Source organism: Nannobrachium achirus (genome assembly GCF_963921795.1).
Source record: "Nannobrachium achirus genome assembly, chromosome: 15".
Classification (NCBI taxonomy): Eukaryota; Metazoa; Chordata; class Actinopteri; order Myctophiformes; family Myctophidae; genus Nannobrachium; species Nannobrachium achirus.
The window spans coordinates 52,134,038-52,159,549 of NC_137822.1; the positions used below are offsets into that span (position 1 = coordinate 52,134,038).

Consider the following 25,512-nt stretch of genomic DNA (forward strand, 5'->3'; position numbering starts at 1 on the left):
AAATTGTTATTCTTTTTTTTTTTCATATATTTTTTATCCCACGGTTTTTGTAACCCATTTTTCTCACCCAGTGACTACCTAACCTGTAGTCCTGGTTTCCGCTCTCCCCCTGCCACGCCAGGGGACATTGGGGAGCACCCGGCTGGCTAGGGGGAGGTATTAGAAACCAGGACTACTGCATGTTTTTGTGTGAGGGCCTATGCCCAAAGAGACACAGGGAGAACATGCAAACTCACCACAGAAAGGCCCTATCGCCAACCCCAACCCAGGACCTTCTAGCTGTGAGGCGAAGTGCTAACCACTGCACCACTGTGCCCCTCCTCCTAAATTGCTATTCTAAATATAATTTTGCACAGTGTGGCATTAACTCTTCTGCAAAATATTATTCATTAATATGTAATTATTATCAAACGTCCCAGTGGAGAGAGAGAAAAAGCCTGTTACGATTATAAATATAATTGTATATGGATGTCAGGCCCTGTCACATCAGGCCCCTTTCACAGTACTGATGGCAGGGCTGTCATGGCCCCGTCACGGTACCATGGTAACATGTTACCAGACCAGTCACACAGTGCCTGATGTGACATCCCTGTGAGTCACGTAGGCTGGATTAACATGTCCAAGTCCTGCCACAGCCCTGTGGCAAAGTAAAAATGCAACGACTAAGTACAGTAACTGACAATCTATATACTCTACTAATAGTCCATGGGCCATACGAGATGTCGCTCTCGTAAAGGTGGCAAACTCTATATCTGTAGACTATATTTTGGTATAATAACCCTCGTGAGTCACAGCTAAATTGGTGTTATCAGCTGCTAAAGTTGGTGTCCCATTAACTTTACTATACAGGGGGAAAGAAATGCAAAAGAATAATCTGCTTTAAGTATCACGAGGGGTAAAACTAGGGCTTTTTCATGATTCTGAATCCATTGCAAGCATGTGTTTTGCATGAAAAACATTCCTTGGGCTAAAAATGTCCCCCACAAAACTATGGTTTAGTGATGAAAAGTGATGAGTCATCACTTTTTGAGAGTGACACCTCATACGGCCCATGGACTATACGATGTCAGCCATGTTGGTGATTTTATTTTTATTTTTTCCTGAGACCAAACGAGACCACCAACATAATGAAAAGCCTCGGACAAATATTCACAGGTATAAGGCACAAACAAGCATTTATTGTCAGACAATTTGAAAGAAGTGTTTTTGTACAGTATGTCTCATAAAACGGTGCCTCTTAGTTAATATGAAGACAGTTATATTAATTTATTAATAAATCAGAAGCAAATTAATTATATTTAATGACATTGCATTTCTTGACCAGATGTGGATTGAGTTTTCTTCTGATGAAGGGCACTTCAGGGAAGGATTCAAGTTTCTTCAATCACAAACACAAAGAGCAGTCCCAAAAGAATGAATTCAAATGAAACAAACTCTTATGCTGCATTCACACTGAGAGAAACCAAGCTAATGATTTGCTTGGTAAATCAATGTATTATCTATGCAAACCAGCTTTAAAAATGTCCAAGCTTTTTTTCCAGCTTGGAAATTGTAAAAGCTGGTTTGCATAGAGAATACATTGAATTACCAAGCAAACCATTAGCTCAGCTTTTCTGTATGTGAATGAGGCATTAGTATTAGGTACTGATCATATATTTTAAGGCCATTGTCAATTTGTGGTGAAAAGGCAATCTGATATTAGAAAATAGCGGACTTAAAGAACAACATACAGTAGGCCAGCCCCATTGAGAAGTTCCATCACTGGAACCTTAGGTAATGGCTTGTTGGTGTGCCTTTTTATTTTTTATTTTATCATTGAAAAGAGATCGGAATAGCAAAAAAATGGCTGTTAATCTTTGGCAGCATTGTCGTAGTATAGCATACGTAGAATTCTTCCTATTCGCTCAGTGTTAAGAAGCCAACTTTATGTCTGTAAATGACTTATTTTGGGTTCTCAATAAAGAACAAATTAAAAATGTATTTCATACTTTTTGAAGTACTTCAACTCTTTTACCGCTATGTACGTTAACGTTCGCCCCATTCTGGCGAGTTATTGTTGCCAATACGAAGGCTCGTTCTTTTACCTTGTTTGAGCACTGTAAGCTGATGAGGGGTCGCGCGAGTGTGTACAGTAAAAACAGCTCCCGTAACGCTGCTCTCAAATCTCCACCTCACATAAACAATAATGGACGTCGAAATCACTTCCTGGCTGTTTTCTGTGGACCTGATCTAGAAATTGCATTTCTATGGCCTGAACTACGGGGCGAGGGAAGTGCCATTTCCACATTCGTTCATTGCATTTGGCTGCCCCATGCAGTCAGTTTGGCTCAAGTACAGATATAATTGTGGTTTTGTTTGGAAATAATGCATAGATAATTTTCTATAACATCGCAAAGGTAAGCTATTTTTTGATGGCAGTAGCACAAATAAATAAATAATAAATAAGGCAGTAACATAGTTAAATTAAAACTATGAGGGACTAAGTTTCAATAGTTGAAAACAATTTTAGAAATCCGCACAATTGTTACTGAGAAATGTCCAATGAAATCGTGTTAGCACGTTGTAGCAATGCTTACGGAAATTAAAAGGCTCATCTGGCAGTATTACGGAAAGTTGATCTGAGAAAGCTGACCAAAAATATATTGTTTTATATTATTTTTCCCTATAGCTACTCACTCACCTGACTCTCACCGCCAAGAGTTCCACCACTTTACCAAATTCCAATTCAACTCCCGGTTATAATGTTACATTAAAACACAAACTAAGTGATCACAGAGAAAATCAGTGTTGAGGAAGAAACCTATACGCTTACAACGTAACGCCTGGAATTCTAACCCGGGCCTACCGTGTGGAAAGCCAACATCTCTTAACCACTAGATCAAAGGGATATCCAGGGGCGTCAATTGGGTATGGCAGGGGTATGCAGCTGCCATACCCTGGGTCCAGGGAGGAGAATAAAAGTTACTTTTAGATATAAATCCATTAATATCTCTTTGTCTATCTGCGCTGTTTATTATATTGTTAAATTACATTCAAATAACTACAAATTTAACAAAATGGTCACGTTAACAAGGAATTATAATTATATTCTCCACACTTTTATTCTCCCCATCTTGACAAAATGGTATATTCCCAGGTTCCGCAGGTCAGCTGCACAGGTGCAATGCATTATTGTTAATTGTGACACGTTTACTAACATGCTAAGTTTAGCTGCACTTGAACAACTGTTCCAGGCTGCCAATGCCATATCCTGCCCAAGAAAACGAAATGGGGGGAAAAAATAAATTGTACTGTATCATGCCAAGACACCAGTCATGTTGCCATGCCTTAGCTTTTTCTGAACTGACGCCACTGGGGATATCCCTGTAATCCAGGCGAAATGTTAGACTTTTGGGTCATCAGGCTGAGGCTGTGAGCCACCCTGCTCCACTAAGACAAAGCAGAGAAATGTTGGCCATGTTTGCAAAAGAAAGAAAGAAAGAGAAAAAGGCCTACTGGCTGTAAACGTTTCCATTTTTTCAACAGAGCAGTGGTGCCATAGATGTGGGATAAGCACTATCCCATATCCCAAGCATAAATAACTTCCCCATGGCGATTAATAAAGGTAATTTTATATCTTCTCAAAGTCTCATGTACATGGGGGATGTTTGTATTTCACATCATACATGTTTGTATGTAGGCCGCAGCTCGCTACCCTGTATCGTTGCTTTTGGCCAGAAACCTTGTATCTCCATATTTCACATTTTTAATGTTTTCATCTAAATGAAAGCCCTATCTTTGTTGTACAACACTGTCACACAAAAGTAGCGAAGATAGCCGGTCGACAAGCTCACAACACGTCGCGATTCGGTGCTACGTTCGTAGCGTTTTAACAGTCAAAGTCAGTGGTTAAGTGTGTCTTTGGGTTTTCATCAACGTTGAACCAATGAAAAATATCAACAAGAGCTTGTGACTAAATACTAACTACATAGGATCCACGGGTTCTTTCTTTTTTTCCCCATTATCCTGAAAGGTAAACCATTTTGGACAGTGGCGTGTTCTAACCCTATATACGTATATTGTAGTATGACGTGCAGATTTTGTATTTTTTGTTTGAAAGAAAGAGTAGCCCTCTACACACCATTTCATCCATTGAAAACGCGGCAGCGTATCTCCAGGACCATGCGCAGGCATGTTATCATATCCTTCGGGAAAGATCTAGAACGCACCACTGGTTTTGAAACACACAAGGTTTCGTCTCCCGTGACAGCGACGATGGATTACAGCGTTGGTTCTCGAAGCGGGGTCCGGGGACCCCCAGCGGTCCTTGAGGGGGTTCCAGGGGGTCCCCAGCTAAATAATAGACAGTTAGGAAACAAATGAACCCTTGTGGGTATATAGTTAAATCTGAGTTAAATTAACATTGATTTTACAATATAAATTGGGTCTCAGAGATGCCATTAAATGGGGGTCCGTAGCCTAAAGCATGTCAGCCTGGGCGTCCCTGAAATTAAAATGGTTGGGAATCACTGCTATAGAGGCGTGAAAATCTTCTCTCACGGGGGTCCCTGGTGTATCTTTTCAAATGGGGGGGTCCGTCGATTTGGGAGTCCTCGACATGAAAATGTTTGACAAGCACTAGATGACAGGCCCCCTACTCGGTGTTGTCCCGTGCCCACTGGCAGAGCCGGAGGCAGTACGCCGGGGGACTGACGGTGGAGAAGGACTGTCCCGGGTGCCTCAGCCTCTTCCACCAGTGCTCGAGGCGCTTCCTGAAGCCGTAGACCGTGAAGATGTCGATGATGCCCACGAAGTAGCGCTGCTCCGGCCCGTCGATGACGTGCAGCGGGTTCTTGAAGTTGGGCAGCAGCCGTCGGTTCTGGGCCCGGAAGTCCTCCAGCGAGATCGGCGGGTCGCCGCCGCCTATGCCGCTGCCGGTCGGCTCGCTGGGGCCCCCGGGTGGTCGCAGGCAGCAGCTGCTGTCCGTCTCAGACAGCGGAGGGGCGGAGCAGTCCGCGTGGATGGGACTGCTTGGGTTCACGGATCTGAAAAGTCACAGCACAGGGCAGCGTTGCGGAAAATTCACGTGGAGCCTAGACACACGCACACACGCACGCACGCACGCACGCACGCACGCACGCACGCACGCACACACACACACACACACACACACACACACACACACACACACACACACACACACACACACACACACACACACACACACACACACACACACACACACACACACACACACACACGGTATAGCTGCTCAAATTCACCACTCCACTTCGAACCAAGAGTTTGATTTTTTTTTTTTTTTTCAGATTGCAGCGGGCAGGCATGAATTGAGTGAATCTCAATCCGTGGCCATCCATGACACATGGTATAGACTAGGGTTGTAACGATGTAGTAAGTGAATCGGAAAATCAATTTTAATTTGCAATGATCTACTATATCGATATGCAAAAGCATATATCGTACCGTTTTGGCTTCGTATAGTATCGGTATCGCTTTAAAATGCAGATAATCGTTTTGCAGTGCAAATAATTGATTGTATGGAAACTAAGTATATGTGCCTTGTATTTAGCAATTTTAAGAAGGAAATTGAAAAAGAGGGGTTTCATTACTTTTCCATTCCATATAGCTACTCTTGGTCTATTGATAAATGTGTGTAATCTCTGTGTTCAGGTCAAGGTGCGGGTTTGTTTGTCCATATGTGCTGAAATATAATGTCCATGCATTTGCTAGAGAATCACAGTGTTTACTTATTTATATCCATAATAATGGATTTTTCCCTTAAAAACATGCACTATTGACAAGTTTCACACAGATTTAATTTCTTTGTTAAATAGATACTATATCGATTTTAAATCATTGAATCAAATTGTATCGTATCGCCATGAATGAACCAATATCGTCCATGTATCGTGATGCGTATCGTATTGTCTTCTGGGGGGTCCCTGGAACAACATATTTTGAGATTGGGAGTCCATGGCCAAATGCATGTCATTTTGGGGGTCCTTGACATGAAAATGAATGAGAACCACTGATTTAGAAGAAGGAATTGGAAGACATGTATAGAATCGGGTCAAAAAGACTTGCACAAATGTTCACCATTTTTCAAACATAGCAGAACTACAAGCTCGCAGCGCCGCACTCGGTGCGAGCTTGTAGATCTGTTATCTTTGGAAATCTTTGAATATATCTCTTTAACATTTTTAACTCAAATATTTGCTTCTGGGGGGTCTCTGGAACAACACATTTTGAGATCCGCGGCAAAACACATGTAATTTTGTGGGTCCTTGACGTGAAAAAGTTTGAGAACTGCTGATTTAGAAGAAGGATTTAGAAGACATTTATAGAATCGGGTCGAAATATTCTCAAAGACTTGCACAGATTTAAAAAAAATAGCAGATCTACATGCTCGCTGTGAGCTTGTATATCTGCTATATTTTTTTTATAGCTAAAACATAAAATAACGTTTAAGATGGTCACAATCTTAAGTGACACAATTCCCTGTCTTAAAGCAGAAATATGTGACACAATTCCCCGTCTTTTATTTAATTATATTCAGGCGGCTAACAATAGACGGGTTTCTGGTCCACGTTACACTGATAAGAAATAGATGCGTGCGCAGGGTCGGTACCAAAATTAGCCAATGAAACCAGCGCTACCCAAAACAACAGGTTTGGGGATTGGACGGAATTGATTACATGATACAGTCAGCTGTGCATTTAGTCTCAATGTTTGTAAACAAGAAACCCGTCTATGCTCCCTAAAAAAATCTAGTCTCTGTGGCGCTTCTAGGAGCCGCAGTCTAACTCCAAAAGTATTATTTTATCTGTAAGAAGCTCTGTCATTAGCAGCTCATTGGTGCATGAACCAGCCGACCGGGGCTAAAAGGATTGACAGACAGGTCAACCAATCTGAACAAGAACAACAAGCGGTCCTGATTGGTCTGTTATTTTGGATGGGCACCCAGTTTAATCGACCAATAACAGAACTTCTCACCGATAAAAAATAATAGTTTTGGAGGCAGATTGTAGTCCCAGGAAGTGTCACACACACAACATTTCTTTAGGAAGCATTGTTAGCCGCCTGAATAAAATAAAATTTAAATATATATTTTTTTAAATAAGCAATTACATGATTCCTGCTTATGTCAGCAGAAAACTGCTTATTTCTGCTTAATGGGTTCAAACATTAAGAAATGACTTGACAATCTCATCCTGGTTCCTACTTTTTGGTCCTGACGATGAGCGTGGCGAGGGACAGGCCCTGCTGCCTCTCGTCGTAGTGCAGAGGCTGCTGGGCCAGCAGGAGGCTGTAGTCCAGCACGTTGAGCCTCTGCAGGAACTGCGTGTCGATCTCGATCTGACGCAGGAGCCACGCACGCTGCTGGTCTGTGAACACACGCACACGCAGGTAGACAGACAGACACAGGGACATGTAGAGAATGTTAGAGAGGCAGGGGCTGACATTTCTAAAGGGGCCTTTTGGTGAAAATATCGACAATAACAGACCTCCAAGCTAACGTGAGCTTGGAGGCCGGCTATTTCCGATGCTTGATTTCTACACTGAGGGGCCTTTTACACCGGCAAATAACCGGTTCTGGTTCCTTCTCCCGCCTATGGGATGAACCAGAGGTGAGCTTTTCCACCGAGAACCAGAGTTGGTTCCGAACCGTAAAAGTTGGTTCCGAACGGGAACCACAAAATACTTGGTTCCTCTGGTTCAATCATGGTTCAATCTGGTGGAAACGCAAGCCAGTTCGCAAGAATGAACCAAGGTTCCAAGAAAGTTGAACCGGCACTGGTTCTGGAACCGGTTCTTTGCTGGTGGAAAGGGCCCCAGAGAGGGCAATTCTTCAACATAAGATGCTGCATTCAAGTTCAGGAGAGTTTGGACAAGGACATTCTCTTGGATGCTGCCTTCAGGTATGCCATGGAAAGAGGGCATTTGCATTTCTTTCACCATAGTAAAACCTGCATGCATGGTCTGGAGAGGGCACTTTTTTACAGACGGATAAAAGGGCAGGGGCAAGTGCAAGTGCCTGGACAGACAGAAAGACAGACCAGATCTCTGACAATTGGAGAGACCCTTACAGGTCCATTTGGCTCCATTTGTCCATCTGGTTCCATTTGTACACTCGGGTAATTTGGAACCCCCAAGGAACCATGGGGGTCCCTGTACCACACTTTGGAGCCTTTTCCACCGGCAAAGAACCGGTTCCAGAACCAGTGCCGGTTCAACTTTCTTGGAACCTTGGTTCGTTCTTGCGAACCGGCTTGCGTTTCCACCAGATTGAACCATGATTGAACCAGAGGAACCAAGGATTTTGTGGTTCCCGTTCGGAACCAGCTTTTACGGTTCAGAACCAACTCCGGTTCTCGGTGGAAAAGCTCACCTCTGGTTCATCCCATAGGCGGGAGAAAGAACCAGAACCGTTTTTTTGCCGGTGGAAAAGGCCCCTGTGAGACCCATTGGTGTAGCATAGTGTTTCCAGTGAGCCAACGTGCACAATATCAGCACCCTACCCTGATCCAGCGCTAGCTTATGGCTCAGAAGGGCGGGGATGTGCAGGACGGAGTATCACTCCGGCCAATAGCATTTGTTCACTGATCTCTGTGCCCGCCTCCCCCTCTAGCGGCCAATCATAGGAAGTTTTAGTTCCGTATTGGAGTCATTTTAAATTGGCGGAACTATGCCCCTGGTCTGCTCGCACTGACAACTTGTATGAGTGAATAAGCATAAACAAACCAGCTCACATGAACGATATTGATGCAAAATAAGATATTTTAAGTGCGCAAAATGACATTTAAAAATCATTTTCATGTGAGCCCCTCTGCATTAGGAACACCAACACTATAGTGTCCGTAGGCGATGCCTTGACGACCGCGGCTTGTGGTTGGCTGGGCCACAGTTACTGGGGGCTATACCCAGGCTTTTCTTACTTGAATGGATCCCAAGGCTATCAGCACCTTGACTCTCTGACCAGAATGGAACAGAGCCTTCATTAGTATTATTGGTGACACAAAGAAGTGATAAGAGACCCAACTTCTCTCCAAAATGGTTGCTGTGCATATAGCCTACAGCTAGAAATAATTCATTTGTGGCTGTGGAGTAGGGTTGCCAACCGTCACTTGAAATGAGGAATGGTCCCTTATTTGAAAAGCAAAAGACCCTGAGCTGTGAGCGTTGTGATCTTGTAGATCGGCGCGAGACGCACACAAATGACTTGTCTCAGTACTTCTCCACCAGTCCCTCTCTCACATTTTAGTCTAGCTTTTATATGTTGACAAATTTGTCGGTGCATTTTGTCATAGTTGTAGTCTTTTGGGGTGTTTTCATCAGTGAAAAAAGGTAGTCGACGAAGATTTTTTCGTCACAGTTCTGGTCGACAAAATGAACGCTGGTGTGAACCAGGGACGTGCTGGGCCCCAGATTCAGCCCAGGAAAAAGAGTTGGAGAGGCCCTCATTGCGCGCTATAGAGAGAGATCTCTCTCCATAGCACTGCTGCTACTCAAAGATTTGCCATTTCAGATCATGACAAGTGACAAGCCAGTGGGTCAATTACATGAGTTATATTTCGTCATTGACGGGTGGAAACCCCTCCCCGTGCTTGTAGATCTGCTGTTTTCACTACTTTTGTGCGACAGCCTTGTATGATGAAGCAGGGCTTTGCTTTGCAAAACAATTTACAATTGTGAAACTTGGAGATATAAGGTTTCTGCCCGACAGTGACAATTTACTTGGCCGCCCAGCCCCCAAAATGGAACGAAGGCCGACATTTTATTTTTATCTTTTTCCTAATGGCCGGCCTGGACCGGCCGGGAATGAACCGGCCGTTCGGGCGTTGTCCCGCTTTTCCCAATGGCCAGCATCTCCCTGGTGGGAACTCACCCAGAACGATGTGTTGTCCTTTGAAGTTGAGGTCTTTCAGGACCACAATGACCTGGCTCCCTTCCGGAGCCGGTTCTGTCCATCGGCTCACCTCACAACCCTTGATGTCATACCTGGAAGAAACAATCTATTATACAGGAATACCATTTGGGGTTTTTACCTTTCAAGATGGGAGCCCCTTTCGGGGTTCTTGTTGCTATAATATAGCTATATATTATATAGCAACATTATATGTTTTGTAGTTTTGGAATACATTGTTTTGTCATTGTCGGATGGAAACCTTGTACGTCCAAAATCTTCCTTTTTTTGTGTTATTTTTAAAACGATTTGAAGTAACGAAAATAGCCGATCTACAAGATCGGCTATTTTCACTACTTTTGTGCGACACTTTTGTATGATGAAGTAGGGCTTTAATTTACGAAAAAGCATAACGATTTGAATCAGGCTGTATCTTGATTGTCTTAAGTACCAGCTCTTATGCCTTAACTTAAAGGCCTGTCCATACTGTCTCCGACCACCGAACATTCCGTTGGAGAGTTCCGACTTTCCGACGTGCAACTTTCCAAACTCTAATTCGGGGTAATGCTTTTCAGAAGATTCGAATGACATCATTTTGTAGTTGAAACGGACAAAACGTTTAGTGGCCGGAGACAGTATGGACAGGCCTTTAAGTTAAGGCATAAGAGCTGGTACTTAAGACAATCAAAATAGAGCCCTTGTAGTGCCATTCCGAAAAGGCATTTTAGAATCGGCCTCAGACCTAAAATGGTTAATAGAATACCTCACAACCCTTAACAGCATACCTGGAAGAAACAATCTACCAGTAAGACTCCCTAATCGGGAGATAAGCGTGATTTTAGGGCATAATAAGCGTGATTTTAGGGCAAAATGTGTAGGAGCAGTGTCATAAAATGTGTTTGGAAAAAAATGGCCTGATGGTGGCGCTATATGGGACAGATCCATGTTGATGACATGAGTGTAGAGCAAGTGTGTACCGATTTGCGTGATTCTAGGGCAAAATTTGTAGGAGCAGTGTCCAAAAATGTGTTTTGCAAGAATCGGCCTCATGGTGGCCAGGGCCCCGCGGGGGCAACGGTTGCAGAGATATGAGCAGGGCAAAAGTGTGACGCGTGACGTGTGACTGACGGACTGACGGACAGCTGGTCGAGGTTTTGATAGTAACTGCGACCTGACAGTCGCAATAATATCCTTAATAGAACACCTCACAACCCTTAATGTCATAAATTGGAAGAAGCAAACTATCCTTAAATGAGCACTTCACGTCTTAACCTATCTTCATATGATTGGTCCTGAATCACTACCACGCCCTTTAAAATTTTGTTTCGGCGATTCAGGTCTGGTGACACTCTCATTGAAGTGTTTTTTCTCGGTTGAAATTCGATGACGTCAGGGCTTGTGAGCAGCGTGGATGGGGTTTTCCCAGAACTCATGTACGATTCCAAGTAACCCATCGCCACCGCCAGACAATACCGCACAATGCGCACATTGCCAAACATAAACATTGCGTCGCCCACCACGGTAACATGTGATCATATCAATCTCGCTATGAAACATCAGTAGCAGACATGTTTTACTGTGTTTGATTACTAGTTCGTAGTGCTCCTATTCTGCCTGTTTCTTTGCAAGCAAAAGGCTAGCCAGCTAACGAACTCTACGTCATCTGCTTTGCTACTGTTGTGATTGGTCAGGCGGTGAGCCAATCGCAGAAGACTGCCTCTTTGGCAACGCCCATACCAGAAACTGCGGCAGATGGAAGCGAGTTCAGACTGAATAATGGAGTGAAACGAAATGTCAATTCAGGCTGAGTGTCAGGCTAGGGTGAAGTTCTTGTATAATGTAATACCCGGAAGAAACAAATTATCCTTGTCATACAAACTGACAACAAACTGACAACGCTTCGCAACACGTGAGCTTGTGGGTCATATATTTTGAACCTGGTTCCCAGCCTGTTCTTATCTCATAGTGTCCATATAGGGCAAGACTTCCCCTGGAAGCTGTCTGTTTCCACCAATCACAGCAAACGAGTGGGATTTCAGAATAAAGACCACTAATTTAGTAGTTAAGGTCAGCTTACCTTGCATTGATTCTCTCATCTGGATAGAAGACACTTTGCATGACAATAAAATATTTCTGCAAAGGAAAGACAGGGTGTGCGTTTTAGGAAACATTGTCCAACAACCACGGTCCACTTAATACATGTACACACACGCACGCACGCACGCACGCACGCACGCACGCACGCACGCACGCACGCACGCACGCACGCACGCACGCACGCACGCACGCACGCACGCACGCACGCACGCACGCACGCACACACACACACACACACACACACACACACACACACACACACACACACACACACACACACACACACACACACACACACACACACACACACACACACACACACACACACACACATACAGAGAACTCAAATGTCAACAGTACCTGTCTGCGGGAAATAGTGATCCTGTGAACACCTTGAAAATAAAGATAGGAGACATTCACACATTAAAAGCAGTTGACATTGAAGTCAGGCTGAATTCAGAGAGAAATGTGAACAGTGGTGATGTTTTCTTTTTACCTTGCACATTTAAATACAGCAACTCATTGATATTAAAGAAAACATTGCTGCTGTCGGGCAGAAACCTTTTATCTCCAAATGTGAGTGTTTTCAGGGTATGAATGTTCTTTTTAAAGTATAAAGATGTCAAATATGTCAGTTATGTCTTTGTATATTTAGGTTATGTGTCATATATGCCACGTGCAACTTCAAAGCCTACAAGAGAAACAGAAATGTGATTGTCAACGACAAAAACACAATTAAATCGTTAATGGCAATTGTAAGTAAGTGACAATTAAAGGAGTAGTTCACCCCCAAGAAGATTGTTTTTCTATTGATTACTCACGCCATGGAGACTTGAGTTCAATAATACATTTGTTTTTTGTATTTGTTGCATTCCTAAGACAAAAATATGATTATAATACATTTACCCCCATTGATTCCGGATTGGGAGTAATGCATTTGGGTCCCCATCCGGAATCAAAGGGGGTTAATTTGTAAGGGATAACGTCTTGCTCAGCGGTCATAATTGATTGATAAAAATCCCTCCTATAACCACCGTCCCCTTCGTTTCGGAGTCATCCTTAACTTTATTTTATACTAAAAGAAGTAGGAGTCCGTGCTGGACAACTGGCAATTTAACACATTTAGGCCTAGAATTATTGAATGCTTTAACCAGTGAAAAATAGCAGATATACAAGCTCACAGCGCTGCACCGAGTGCCACGCTGCGAGCTTGTAGATCTGCTATTTTTGAAAAAAGTCGTGAAAATGTGTGCAAATCTTTGAAAGTATGTATTTTCAAAGCGAACGTTTGTTACTCAAATTTTGCTTCTGGGTGGTCCCTGGAACTAGATATTTTGAGATGGGGGTCCGTGGCCAAATAAATATCAGTTTGGGGGTCCTTCACATGAAAAGGTTTGAGAACCACTGTCATAGTAGTCTCTCAAGAACAGACTAACTGAGCTCCAGTTAAGTGAAAAGGACCTTTTCTTTGACAATGGCTGGCCAGATTGCTGACATAGAAACATAGGTATTTCAAAAAATCTTAGAAGGATTCAAAAGACACTTATTATCGGGTCAAAATTCTAATTTTCACGATTTAAAAAAAATAGCAGATCTACAAGCTCGCAGCGCGGCACTCGGTGCCGCGCTGTGAGCTTGTAGATCTGCTATTTTTCAATAGTTAAAGCATAAAATAATCTGTGAGCTTGTAGATCTGCTATTTTTCAATAGTTAAAGCATAAAATAATGATACACAATTATGTGTACCCATTCTGATTAATAAACAAAGATTCCACATAATCACGAGAACAGCCAGGGTTCTATCTTCAGTATCATCCGTAACAACAAAAATCACACCCGTGTGAACTGAGCGGTGGTTTACCCACCTCATAGATCATGTGTACCGATTTTTGTGACATTTGAAGAAAATATGTAGGAAAAGGAGCAAAAAGTGTGTTTTGGAGAAAATTCAAGATGAAGGAAAATCTATCCTGGCGCAAATGGGCGTGGCCTATATGGGGAGATGCGTCTTGACCCAAGGAATCCAGGGAAAAAAGAATTTTAATTTTCCGATCTACGGTTCAAGAGTTACGGGGCAAAACGTAAAGTGGGCCGTTATAGCGCCACCATGAGGCCGAGTGATGTAATTATTTTTCGATTCATTCTTAAAATCATTATGAATCTCCTCTCCGAGGTTTGAAACTGTAGCTCCTATGGTTTATGAGAGAAAAATACTTGAAAGTGATTTCTTGCATTGTCCCATTATAAGTCAATGGGGACAATTAAGCGTCGTTTTTTGCCGATTACGTCGCCATGGTAAGGCGGATCGGAACGAAAGGTAATAGCACACCATTCCCGGCCGAGCCGCACATTTTGATGTATATATTGCGCGAGTGGCATAAATGGTGCGGCACTAGTTACGCGCCGAAGTTTAGGCTACATACAGACAGACACGGACGGACGGACGGAGACCCACACACACGGCCACGTATAGGAGCGTTGTGACCACCGCTCAAAAAATATCACTTTACTGTGTTATGCGTGGCCTCATTTCTCTCGACCTGAACATGAAGTCAACAACAGCACCAAGCGCATCCCATAATATCCCTCAGCTTCTTGAGAGCAACATGTAGTTGTAAATAACACACTGTGTTTGTTTACATGCCTCTCATGTTAGGATACGGCACAACATTCACGCAGTGCAGCCTGAGTGCAGCGGGTGCTCTGAGCCTTTGATTAGGCATCGGTCCGTTGAGCAGTCATTGGACGGATATAATTCACAGCTGATTTCAGCGATCAGAATCAAGCATTCAAACAAGCCTTCAAATAAATTACAATAGTCTACTTATTTTTACTTAGGAATGCAAAAAAATTAAATAATAATAATAAATAAAATATTGAACACAAGTCATTTTCTCTAACTTTTCAGGCTGTGAACCTCAAAATAATCATATTTTAACTGGGTACCCCCCCAACCTCCTGAGGAGCACTAAGAGTTGAGGCATTACATTTTGTATAACATTCTCACAACGCCTCGCGTTGCAAGGCGCATGTAGATCGGCTATTTTTACAATTTGGCCAATGTTTAATTTGTCATTTTAGATGTATTACAAATTCCATAAATTGTCACTAGTCTGTGTAAAAACAAAAACGGATGTCATGATATCCTCTATTCCAAGTATGGACATCTGCTGTACCTGATCTAAATATGGACATACATCTACTGTACATGATCTAAATATGGACATATACATCTACTGTACATGATCTAAATATGGACATATACATCACGGCAAGAATTGTATAAATGGAAGCTGAGGTACGAGTAGTCGTTAAAGCGAACACGCGCGTGCTGAAAGCTAATTCCTACACGGTCATTCATTCAAAGTCCAGACTGTAAAGTGAAACCCTGGACACTGCTGCGATTGATAAACAGAGTTCTATAGTGAGTATCTTGAACTCCTCTGTTTCACACACTCAACTACCTGGAGTGTCACGTAGCGGTTCTGAGGCCACATCCTGAGGTTCTGATCACACGGCAGAGCGTGTGAAATGTTTCACTGGTCGGCCCGCCTGGAAGGAAGGCCATGCCAGGCCGCCGTCGCAGTAGGGCACCAGGTGTACACGTTTGGAAGCAAGTATATAAATATGTGTAATAAAGCCGGTAAACGCTTGGCAGTGCATGTCTTCAACACAGTGTCTCTGCGCTGGACGGCGTCGCCACTAGCAACGACTGGAGTCTACGTTCCCTGCCCACGCCGGGGACTCACAGCCGTGCTGATCGAGGGCGTCGTCTACCTCTGGGGTGGTGATTATTCCCGTTACTGCAAAGACCTTCACGCGTTTGACGTGGACGCCCACCGATGGTTCAAACCCCAGGTTTCAGGAACGGTTCCAGTATCGAGGAGGTACGACCACTCAGCCTGTGCCTTGGGGAAGGTCATGTATATTTATGGAGGATGGATCCATATATATCTCACTACTGATATCTACAAGTTGGACACCACCACTATGGTCTGGTCTTTAATTAACACCGGAGGACCTATTCCTTATTCATCACGTCACTCTGCCACCATCATCGGGACAAAGATGTTTGTATTTGGGGGCTGGAGGAACGGGGGTTACCACGACCTCATCAGAGTGTTTGACACAGAGACCGACCGCTGGCTGGCACCTTCTGCACCGCTCCTTCCAGAAAGACACTACGTTCGTTCAGCCTTTGCCTGCAATGGAGAGCAGCTGTACATTTACACATCTGGTGGGGACAACTCAAGCACCAACGTGTGGAGGTTCGATCCAGACAGCCTGTGCTGGAAGAAGCTTCAGCTCAAGGGGAAAGGCCCGGCGGGTTCAAAGAACACCTATGAGCACCTCACCTCAGAGGTGAGGTGCTGTGCGGTGAGAGATCGCATCATCCTGTTCAGTTCAGAAGATCATTGCTCACACCTGCACATCTTAGAACCCACCAGTCTGAAGACGCTATGTAAGCTAGCCGTTATGCAGTGCGGTATGGAGCTGTCGGGACTCCCACACAACATCAGGTGGGAACTGGCAGCCATGTGGTCATATGGACCCAAATGCAGTAAGACCCAGACCTGGAGTAAAAACAACACTTTGTTTTAAGTAACTCACATAACTGTCTCTGTCGAGTGGAAGCCTGCATTTATGTCAAAAACCGAACTCTAAGCCCCAATAGAATGCACTTTCGCTGGCTTGCTGTGCTGTTATGTAGCATGCGATGCTGCCATAATATCTGTTTTGATAAATGGATGATACTGGATGATACGTTTTTGTTTTTGTTTTTGTTTTTTTGACGATTTTGTAACTCATTTTCACCCAGTGCGAATTGCCAAAGCCCTAAGATGTAATCCTGGGTGCAGCACTCCCTCTGCCAACCTGCGGAGAGCGCCGAACGGAACTCATGCTTCCAGCAGTGCATTAGAAGTGATCAGGTTTCTTCTTATCACCTGACAGTGGGACTTTTTCCCTGTAGGACATAGCGCGTGGAAGCAACACGTTATTCCAACTAGAGCTTGGATCGGGCCTAAAAAAGTGAGCCCAGCCCAACCCAGCCCGACAGAACTTCAGCCCGGGACCGACCCAAAGCCCGATACATGATTCACAATTGGAGACCGACACAGCCCGCAGCCCGACATTATAAACAAGCTTAATTATTGCAGCAGCCTTTTTCTCATAATGGTGATTTGTTAAGAACAGAGTCCTTTTCCAACTGTCTTTATATATACAAAAGACATGTGCGTGTGTGCGTGCGTACCCAGGAACTTGACCAGCAGTGAGTGAGGGTAGTTCCTCAGGTGTTCCACGTAGATGTGCAGATTAGACAGCAGGAAGTGGATCTCTCTCTTGTTCTGGGTCTTCAGGAAGAAGCGCTTGTCATTCCTAGAGGACACACACACACACACACACACACACACACACACACACACACACACACACACACACACACACACACACACACAGGTGGACCACATCAGAAACAAAGACCTCTATGGGGCCCAAGGGCGGCTCTAGGGGGTGGGCTAGAGGGGGCTTTAGCCCCCCCTGGTGAAGGCTTAGTCCCCCCTCCCCACAAACCCAATTTTGATGAAAAATATTTAAGGAATAAATACATAAAATATATTTGAATATGTAAAGGACAATTGACTGACTTCTATGTAAAACCATACTATGAAATCATATTTTTAATGTTGGAAAGCATCTTCAGCCTCACAAAAACCCTATCCGATCACCTACTGTCCACAGATTTGGACCTGGCATCTGCCAATGATCTGGTCTGTTCAGTTAACTATACCCTAAGCGAGAGAATCTTGTTTGTCTTATATTGGTATTATTGCGACCGTCAGGTCGCAGTTACTATCAAAACCTCCACCGGCTGTCAGTCTGTCTGTCTGTCAGTCAGTCACACTCACACATCACACGTCACACGTCACACGTCACACTTTTCTCATATCTTTGCCACCGTTGCCCCGATCCATGCCAAAATTTGCACACACACTCCTTGCATGCCAAACCACTACCCCCGGAGCTCCAGGGACCCCCAGGGACCCCTTGGCGCCGCCGCCATAAAGTGCAAAAATGACCAAATGACCACCCCAACGGGGCTGCTCATGGGGAATTCCCGGGGATCACCAACTCCTGGTGCTCCAGAACGGATGCAAAAGAGGTTGCAGCACACATACAATGCTGTAACTTGGGCTAGGAGCGACCGGGAGAGCCGGGGCCCCTGCTCTAAAAAAGCCTTCTCTCTGGTCAGAAACGCAAATACAGTGAAACCACGTTATATATTCATGTTAACTCTATGAACCTAAATACAAATACCTACATTGCACATAATTGACGGAATTAAAGCAGGTCATGTTTGGAATTCTAATAGCTGAAATCAATAATATATCAGTATTCCGGTATTAACCTGCGGGCAGCATTAAGTGAGGTGGGGGGCGCATGTGGCCCCCGGGCCGCCAGTTACCCATGGGCTGACTGGACACTGTGTCAGACATCCGGGAACTGATGGCAAGCAACACTGGGCCAAGGAAACATGCTAGGTAGGGAAAGGCACGCCACCTAAAAGCAGTGTGGCGCAACAGTAGAGCTAGCAACACTGCAGAGACTCAAGACTATAGGGATGGTATGATTGTTATTATCGTTTATCGTGGTAAAACACGCTCAATAATCGTATCGTAGAGTGGAGATTTAAATTTAGCGTGAAATTATCCTCTGTCATGCACTGGGACCAATTCACCTTTTATTTGCCGAGCTGCATATCCGGTACCATTTGAACCCTCTAGAATTGGTAAAACGGACCTGGAAATAACGTACTTGATACATTCTTTTTTCACTCTCTACTAAATCTCTTTGCCAAAAAATTGCAAGCTCACAACGCATTACAAGTGAGCTTCTATATCTGCAATTTTTTGGCAAATGTCCCACCCCATGATAATGAATGTTGGGGATATTTTGATTATCACGATAATATCGTGAATCGCAATGTATTTGCTCACAATAATCGTGACATGAAATGTTCATATCGTCCCATCCCTACTCAATACCCAGGAGGGAAGGGGGTGTGGAAAAGGTGGAGTTTTTTTGCCATGCATAGTCCACACAAAACATATAAAAAAATCAGTCATGGCGGCTGCATTACAACTTTCTTGAATGGTTGCACATTTCAGGTTAGCCCTGAATACAGGACGGTCATACCGTCCTGGTGCCGCCTCAACCTGAGGAGCAGTGGGGAATCCGACACTCAACGGTTTGAGCTAGGAACGTCAGATTTCAAAAATAAAGTGCTTACCCAAGCCAACTTTGCCGCTCCCGGATTGTTGAATAAAACGCATTTTTATCCTAAATTATTTTTGCTTAACATTGTATTTCCGGCTCATTTCCTCGCTTACCCCAAATGATGATCTGAGCCGGAAATACAATGTTAAGCAAAAATAATTTCGGATAAAAATGCTTTTTATTCAAAAATCCGGGAGTGGCGTGTAATGAACGTTGCACGGCGTCAAATCGTTGTCAAAGTTGGCTTGGGTAAGCACTTTATTTTTTGAAATCTGACGTTCCTAGCTCCCCTAGATCCTAGATTCCCCACTGCTCCTCAGATTGAGGCGGCACCAGGACGGTCATGTATATGACCGTCCTGTATTCAGGGCTGATTTCAGGTGAACTCACGTCAGGAAGAAGTCGGCCTTGCTCTTGGAGTTGCTGATGAACTGGAGGTAGCATTGTTCTGAGCACAGAGACTCCTGGTAGGCGCTCTCCGAGATCCCCAAGGAGCTGCGCAGGTTGGCGAACACCTTGCCTGCAAACGTCTTCATCCTAAACTCCTACATGTACACACGCGCGCGCGAGAAAATTACACAAAGTAAATGTAAATGTAGCCTATCTGTGGCCTACTTAATAATTTCACTCATTAGAAGCCCCAGAGCGCTGTAGAGGTTTAGGCATACCTGGTGGATTTGAGTGATTTCGGATCGGAAATCATCATCTGAAAGTTCATTCTGGGGTAAAAAAAGAAGAGGAAAAGAATACTGTTAACACGTTAAAATCGGCTTTGAAGAAGAAAGAAAGAAAGAAAGAAAGAAAGAAAGAAAGAAAGAAAGAAAGAAAGCCTGTGTTGTATAAGCAAAAAGATGTCTAAAGCTGTGGATCTCGGAACACAAAACTACAATGCGTACAATACATGACAAAACTTTATCTTCCCAATCCATCCTTCCTTTTGTTGGTGTAGTAACACGTTACTGCCCCTAGATGGGGTAAAATCCCTACCTAGCATGCATCCACTTATTATCAACCAGCAAACAGGAGCAATCTTGGACATAATCCAACTTTTAAAGCTTGATGAATTACTGTTCTAAGATACAGTAGCTAGGGTGTTTTTTAATAACACAGACAGTATTGATACATCATTTCTCTCTCCCCCTCTCTTTCTGTATGTCAGGTGTAGGTAGCAAAAAGCAAAACACATTTCAGATTGTAGCCTTTGAATGACTGATAAAAACATGACATAATGAATGAACACTTAGGCTCGAGGCGGTGTGGGTGTTGCTGTAATGATGTGTTTATGCTAGAATATTCTTCAATACATTATCTATACACTTCACCCTGAGTGGAATATTCATATTTTTCATAATAGTTGTTAAGCCATTCATGATGGCACTCGTCCTGGGTTGTCGATCAGTTCCCAACAAAGGAGGCAGAGGAGAGCAACTATCATCACTAGCTGCCTGTTTGGTTTCTCACAAACTTCAGAGGAAGTGCCAGGGACGTGCTGGGCCCCTGATTCAGCCCGGGAAAAAGAGTTGGAGAGGCCCTCATTGCGCGCTATAGAGAGAGATCTCCCTCTATAACGCTGCTGCTACTCAAAGATTTGTGACAAAGTGACAAGCCAGTGGGCCAATTACATAAGTTATATTTCGTCGTTGTCGGGTGGAAACCTTGTCCAAAACCGTTTGTTTTGTATTTATCATTTAAAAAATGATTTAAACTAGTGAAAACGGTGCGAGGCGTTGTGCTTGTAGATCTGCTGTTTTCACTACTTTTGTGCAACGGCCTTGTATGATGAAGCAGGGCTTTGCCTTGCGAAAAAATGTATAAATTTGAAACTTGGAGATACAAGGTTTCTGCCCGACAGTGACGATTTACTTTGTTGGCCGCCCAGCCCCCAAAATGGAACAAAGGCCGACATTTTATGTTTTATTTTTTCCTAATGGCCGGCCTGGACCGGCCAATTCGGAAACCAGCCGTTCGGGAGTTGTCCCGCTTTTCACAATGGCCAGCACGTCCCTGGGAAGTGCAACTGCTCTGCACCTAGACAAAATTCGAATTCCAAAAGGGGGTTTTCTTTTCATCGTCCATTACAACAGCGGTTCTGAAAGTGAAGTCTGGCCTCCGGGGGACCCCCAGGGGTCCTCAGCTAAATGTGTTGACATAGCATCAGAATCAGTTTAATTACTATAACCCTATATACAGTAATCTGGCTAATCAAAAATAGCACATTTACAAGCTCACAGCCTTTTGCAATGTGACACGTTGTGAGCTTTTTTAAAAGAGAACATTTTGGGAAAATTGAGAATGTGTTTGAAACATCTTAACAACACAAATCATGTATGAGGGTCCCTGCCACAAAATCATTTCAGATGGGGGTTAAAATACATATACATGCGGGGGTCTTTGACAGGGGAAAATCTAACGACTGCATTAGAACAGTGGTTCTAAACCTTTTCAGGCCCCAAAATAATCATATTTTAACTGGGGACCGTAGATCGGCTATTTTCACAATTTCAGCTTATAATATTTGACAATATGGCTAACGTTTTTGGAGCGGTGAAAGCGCTCCCAATAGACAGGTATGTCTGTGGCTGGCTGGCTGGCTGGCTGGCTATGTGGCTGGCTGGGTATGTCTGTAGCCTGGCAATACCTTGTGTGGCCAGTGGCCACACAAGTTAAAGGAGGGGCGCTGTTGTGCAGGCAGGCAGGCAGGCAGGCACGCACACACACACACACACACACACACACACACACACACACACACACACACACACACACTCACCGCTCCACTTCGAACCGAGGTTTGATTTTATTTTTATTTTAGAGGAATTAAAAGGGTCTTAAAAGTCCTTAAATTGTCACTTTAGAAATGTGCAGATACCCTCTAATACACTTATACTGTATGTTGGTTTGTTTACTGTTGAGTGAGAAAACAATGTTGCACATTAAGTTAATCATCTGGGGACCCCCCAAAATAATTTGGGGGGTCCCTTGGGGGTCCTGACCCACAGTCACTGCATTAGAACAACAAGGAAGGAGTAGAACTGTGTGGCCCGCAGCTTCCCATCCTGACGTCAAAAGAAAAGACTGAATCGAGGGAGTGTTAAAACGGAATGCAAAAATAACACAACATTGTCCATTGTGAATGTGTCATTGGAAACAACCACGAATTAGGGGAAGCATGCGTTTCACCAGTTGAGGAATGCATGCTCCTGCGCACGTGTGTGTGTGTGTGTGTGTGTGTGTGTGTGTGTGTGTGTGTGTGTGTGTGTGTGTGTGTGTGTGCGTGCGTGCGTGCGTGCGTGCGTGCGTGCGTGCGTGCGTGCGTGCGTGCGTGCGTGCGTGCGTGCGTGCGTGAGTTTGTCTAGCTATACTTATGGGGACTAAACGCATGTTCACACAGTCACCTGCAGGGGACCTCTGACAGTGTGGGGACAAAATAGTAGGTCCCCACAACGGTTAGGTTTAGGGTTAGGGTTAGGGGTTAAGTTTAGGGATAGAGGTTAGGGTAAGGCCACAGGACTTGCATAAAATGAATGTCCCCACAAGTGAGGGTTAGGGTAAATATATAGTGTGTGTGTGTACACGCGCATGAGTGTGTGTGTGTGTGTGTGTGTGTGTGTGTGTGTGTGTGTGTGTGTGTGTTTGTTTTGACTGTCAAAGTGCTGAGTCATCGGGCAGTGGATTAGGGCTGCCCAGTAGCACATGATTCTGTGTCACTGCCCAGTGACAATGACTAGAACACATGGCCTCTGTGTAGGTGCACGGGGTCATGGTACAAGTCCAAACACTGTCCATCATCTAGGGATGGGATGATAATCACTGAATTCATCGTGAAATTATCCTCCCTCATGCAAGCTGGGATCAAACCTTTTATTTGCAGAGAAAAATATAAATGTCAAACGGACCTGGAAATAACATGGATCAAGTCTTTTCTTTTCACTCTCTACCACGTGTTTCTTAAACTGGTCGATGGCCGATCTGCACAATAATCATGTCACGATTGTTGGTCACAATAATCTGTGACATGAAATGTTCATATCGTCCCATCCCTAATCTGTGCTCTATGATGGAGGGACCAGAAACATCGGTCGTCCCATTTGCAAACAGATCTGAAAGTTTTGCAAGTGAAATGGCTGTAGGCCTATATTCACCGTATTCACATTATATTAATCTTGATGGAATTGCAGCAGAAAAGGGAATAGATGATGGACAATATTTGGACTTCTGTCAGGGACGTGCTGGCCATTGGGAAAAGTGGGACAACTTCCGAACGGCCGGTTCATTCCCGGCCGGTCCAGGCCGGCCATTAGGGAAAAATTAAAAATAAAATGTCGGCCTTCGTTCCATTTTGGGGGCTGGGTGGCCAACAAAGTAAATCGTCACTGTCGGGCAGAAACCTTGTATCTAAATTTTTTCGCAAAGCCCTGCTTCATCATACAAGGCCGTCGCACAAAAGTAGTGAAAACAGCAGATCTACAAGCACACAACGCCTCGCGGAGCGAGGTGTTGTGTGCTTGTAGATTGTCTGTTTTCACTTTAAATCATTTTTAAAATTATAAATACAAAACAAGCGGTTTTGGACATACAAGGTTTCCACCCGACAACGACGAAATATAACTCATGTAACTGGCCCACTGGCTTGTCACTTGCCATGATCTGAAATGGTAAATCTTTGAGTAGCAGCAGCGCTAGATAGAGAGATCTCTCTCTATAGCGCGCAATGAGGGCCTCTCCAACTCTTTTTCCCGGGCTGAATCAGGGGCCCAGCATGTCCCTGACTTCTGTGATGAGCAGTTAGCAACACGACACTCAACAAGCTCAATGTTTGTCAGGTTTTTGCGTTAACGTGACATCTAAGGCCCTGGCAGTCCAAATCCAGACCCAACCTGGGGGTGAAAACAGCAGATCTACACGCAGTTTTCACTAGTTTTGTGCGACAGTTTTGTATGATGAAGCAGGGCTTTGCTTTACACATTTGAAACTTGGAGAAACTTGGAGATACAAGATTTCTGCCCGACAGTGACGATATTTTAGTGATTATGTTGCGAGGAAAACGTTGAGAAAGACATTTTGGTTAGAACTGACTGAAAATAACTTTATACTTCAAGTTTAAAATGATACTAAATATTTTTTTGTCCGAATGAATTACAAATATTATCAAATGATGATCACCCACTTAGAAAACCTAACCTCGCCTACCAGGCTTTCTGGGGGAAAGCCTGGTGTTCGTTCACGACAGGCTGTTTGGTTTCCGCCCAACGCGGAAACCACTAGAAGAAGCGGCGTCGCTTTGATTTGGTTCCCTCCGTTTGTTTCCCCAATCCATATTAAAATGCTTGAGTAGCCTAGTGTTGTCTTTCCAGTCGCTACGAGTTGGACTAAAAGATGCATATGCCAAACACATTTTTCAAAAGCAAAACTACTCCGCATCAAGGAGTTTATTAGGTAGGCCCTAAAAGTATGTCCTTGAGCGCAGGGGAATTATTTTGGGTTAAAACTGAATCTGGTTTGATAGTTCAGGCAAATTGTAGTCCTTTGAGTACTACAACATGACGTAAAGTGGTTTCCTCTCCCGACTGGATCAAACCTCTAAAAGTGAAGTGATCCCAGACTATAGAAAACCTGTGCTTCAGACACTCACCGTGGGCGGGTTGTCGATGGTGTTCTGGACGGCCGCGGACAGCCCCTCCTTCATCATGCAGGTGAGGCCGTGGAAGGCGTGGCGCTGGTCGATCTCGAACACGCCCAGCATCTTCCAGCGCTGCCGCAGGCCGCCCCACCTCCGCCTGGGCTTCCCCGCGCTGCGCTGACGCTGACGCCCGGGGGCGTCCCCGCCCGGAGACCCCGCTATTTCCATCTGCACACACACACACACACATAACATCATTGTCAGCGTATTCGAATATTCTAATATCAAAGTCACTATTTGACGTTGTTCACCGAAGTCGAATATTCGATTATTTTATTTTTTATTGTTTTCTCTTTAAAAAAATATATAGTTTCTAAATCTTGGCTAGATAGGAAGTCATAAGAATGAGTTGTCACTGCCCCTGGTGGATGAATTTGTTAATACCAGGGGTTCTCAAAATAAACATATTTGAACTGGGGACCCCCACCCTGACAAGCACTTGGAATTGTAGGTATTACATTTAATGTGACTCGGTTCCGCAGATAAATATTGTGAAAATAGCAGATCTACATGCTCACAACGCGAGGCGTTGTGAGCATGTAGATCGGCTATT

General features: G+C 44.1%; 1 protein-coding gene across 1 annotated transcript; it reads right to left on the bottom strand.

Annotated features, from left to right (window-relative positions):
* Positions 1-4,633: 4,633 nt before the first annotated feature.
* On the bottom strand, positions 4,634-25,127 carry LOC308299932 (phosphatidylinositol 4-phosphate 5-kinase-like protein 1; the record flags this gene model as incomplete). The annotated part of the gene is made up of 8 exons (XM_080743709.1): positions 4,634-5,024; positions 7,223-7,385; positions 9,887-9,999; positions 11,982-12,037; positions 17,227-17,380; positions 19,670-19,824; positions 19,948-19,998; positions 24,912-25,127. 8 exons carry the CDS (start codon positions 25,125-25,127, stop codon positions 4,634-4,636), a joined length of 1,299 nt encoding a protein of 432 aa, XP_080599835.1.
* Positions 25,128-25,512: the final 385 nt, after the last annotated feature.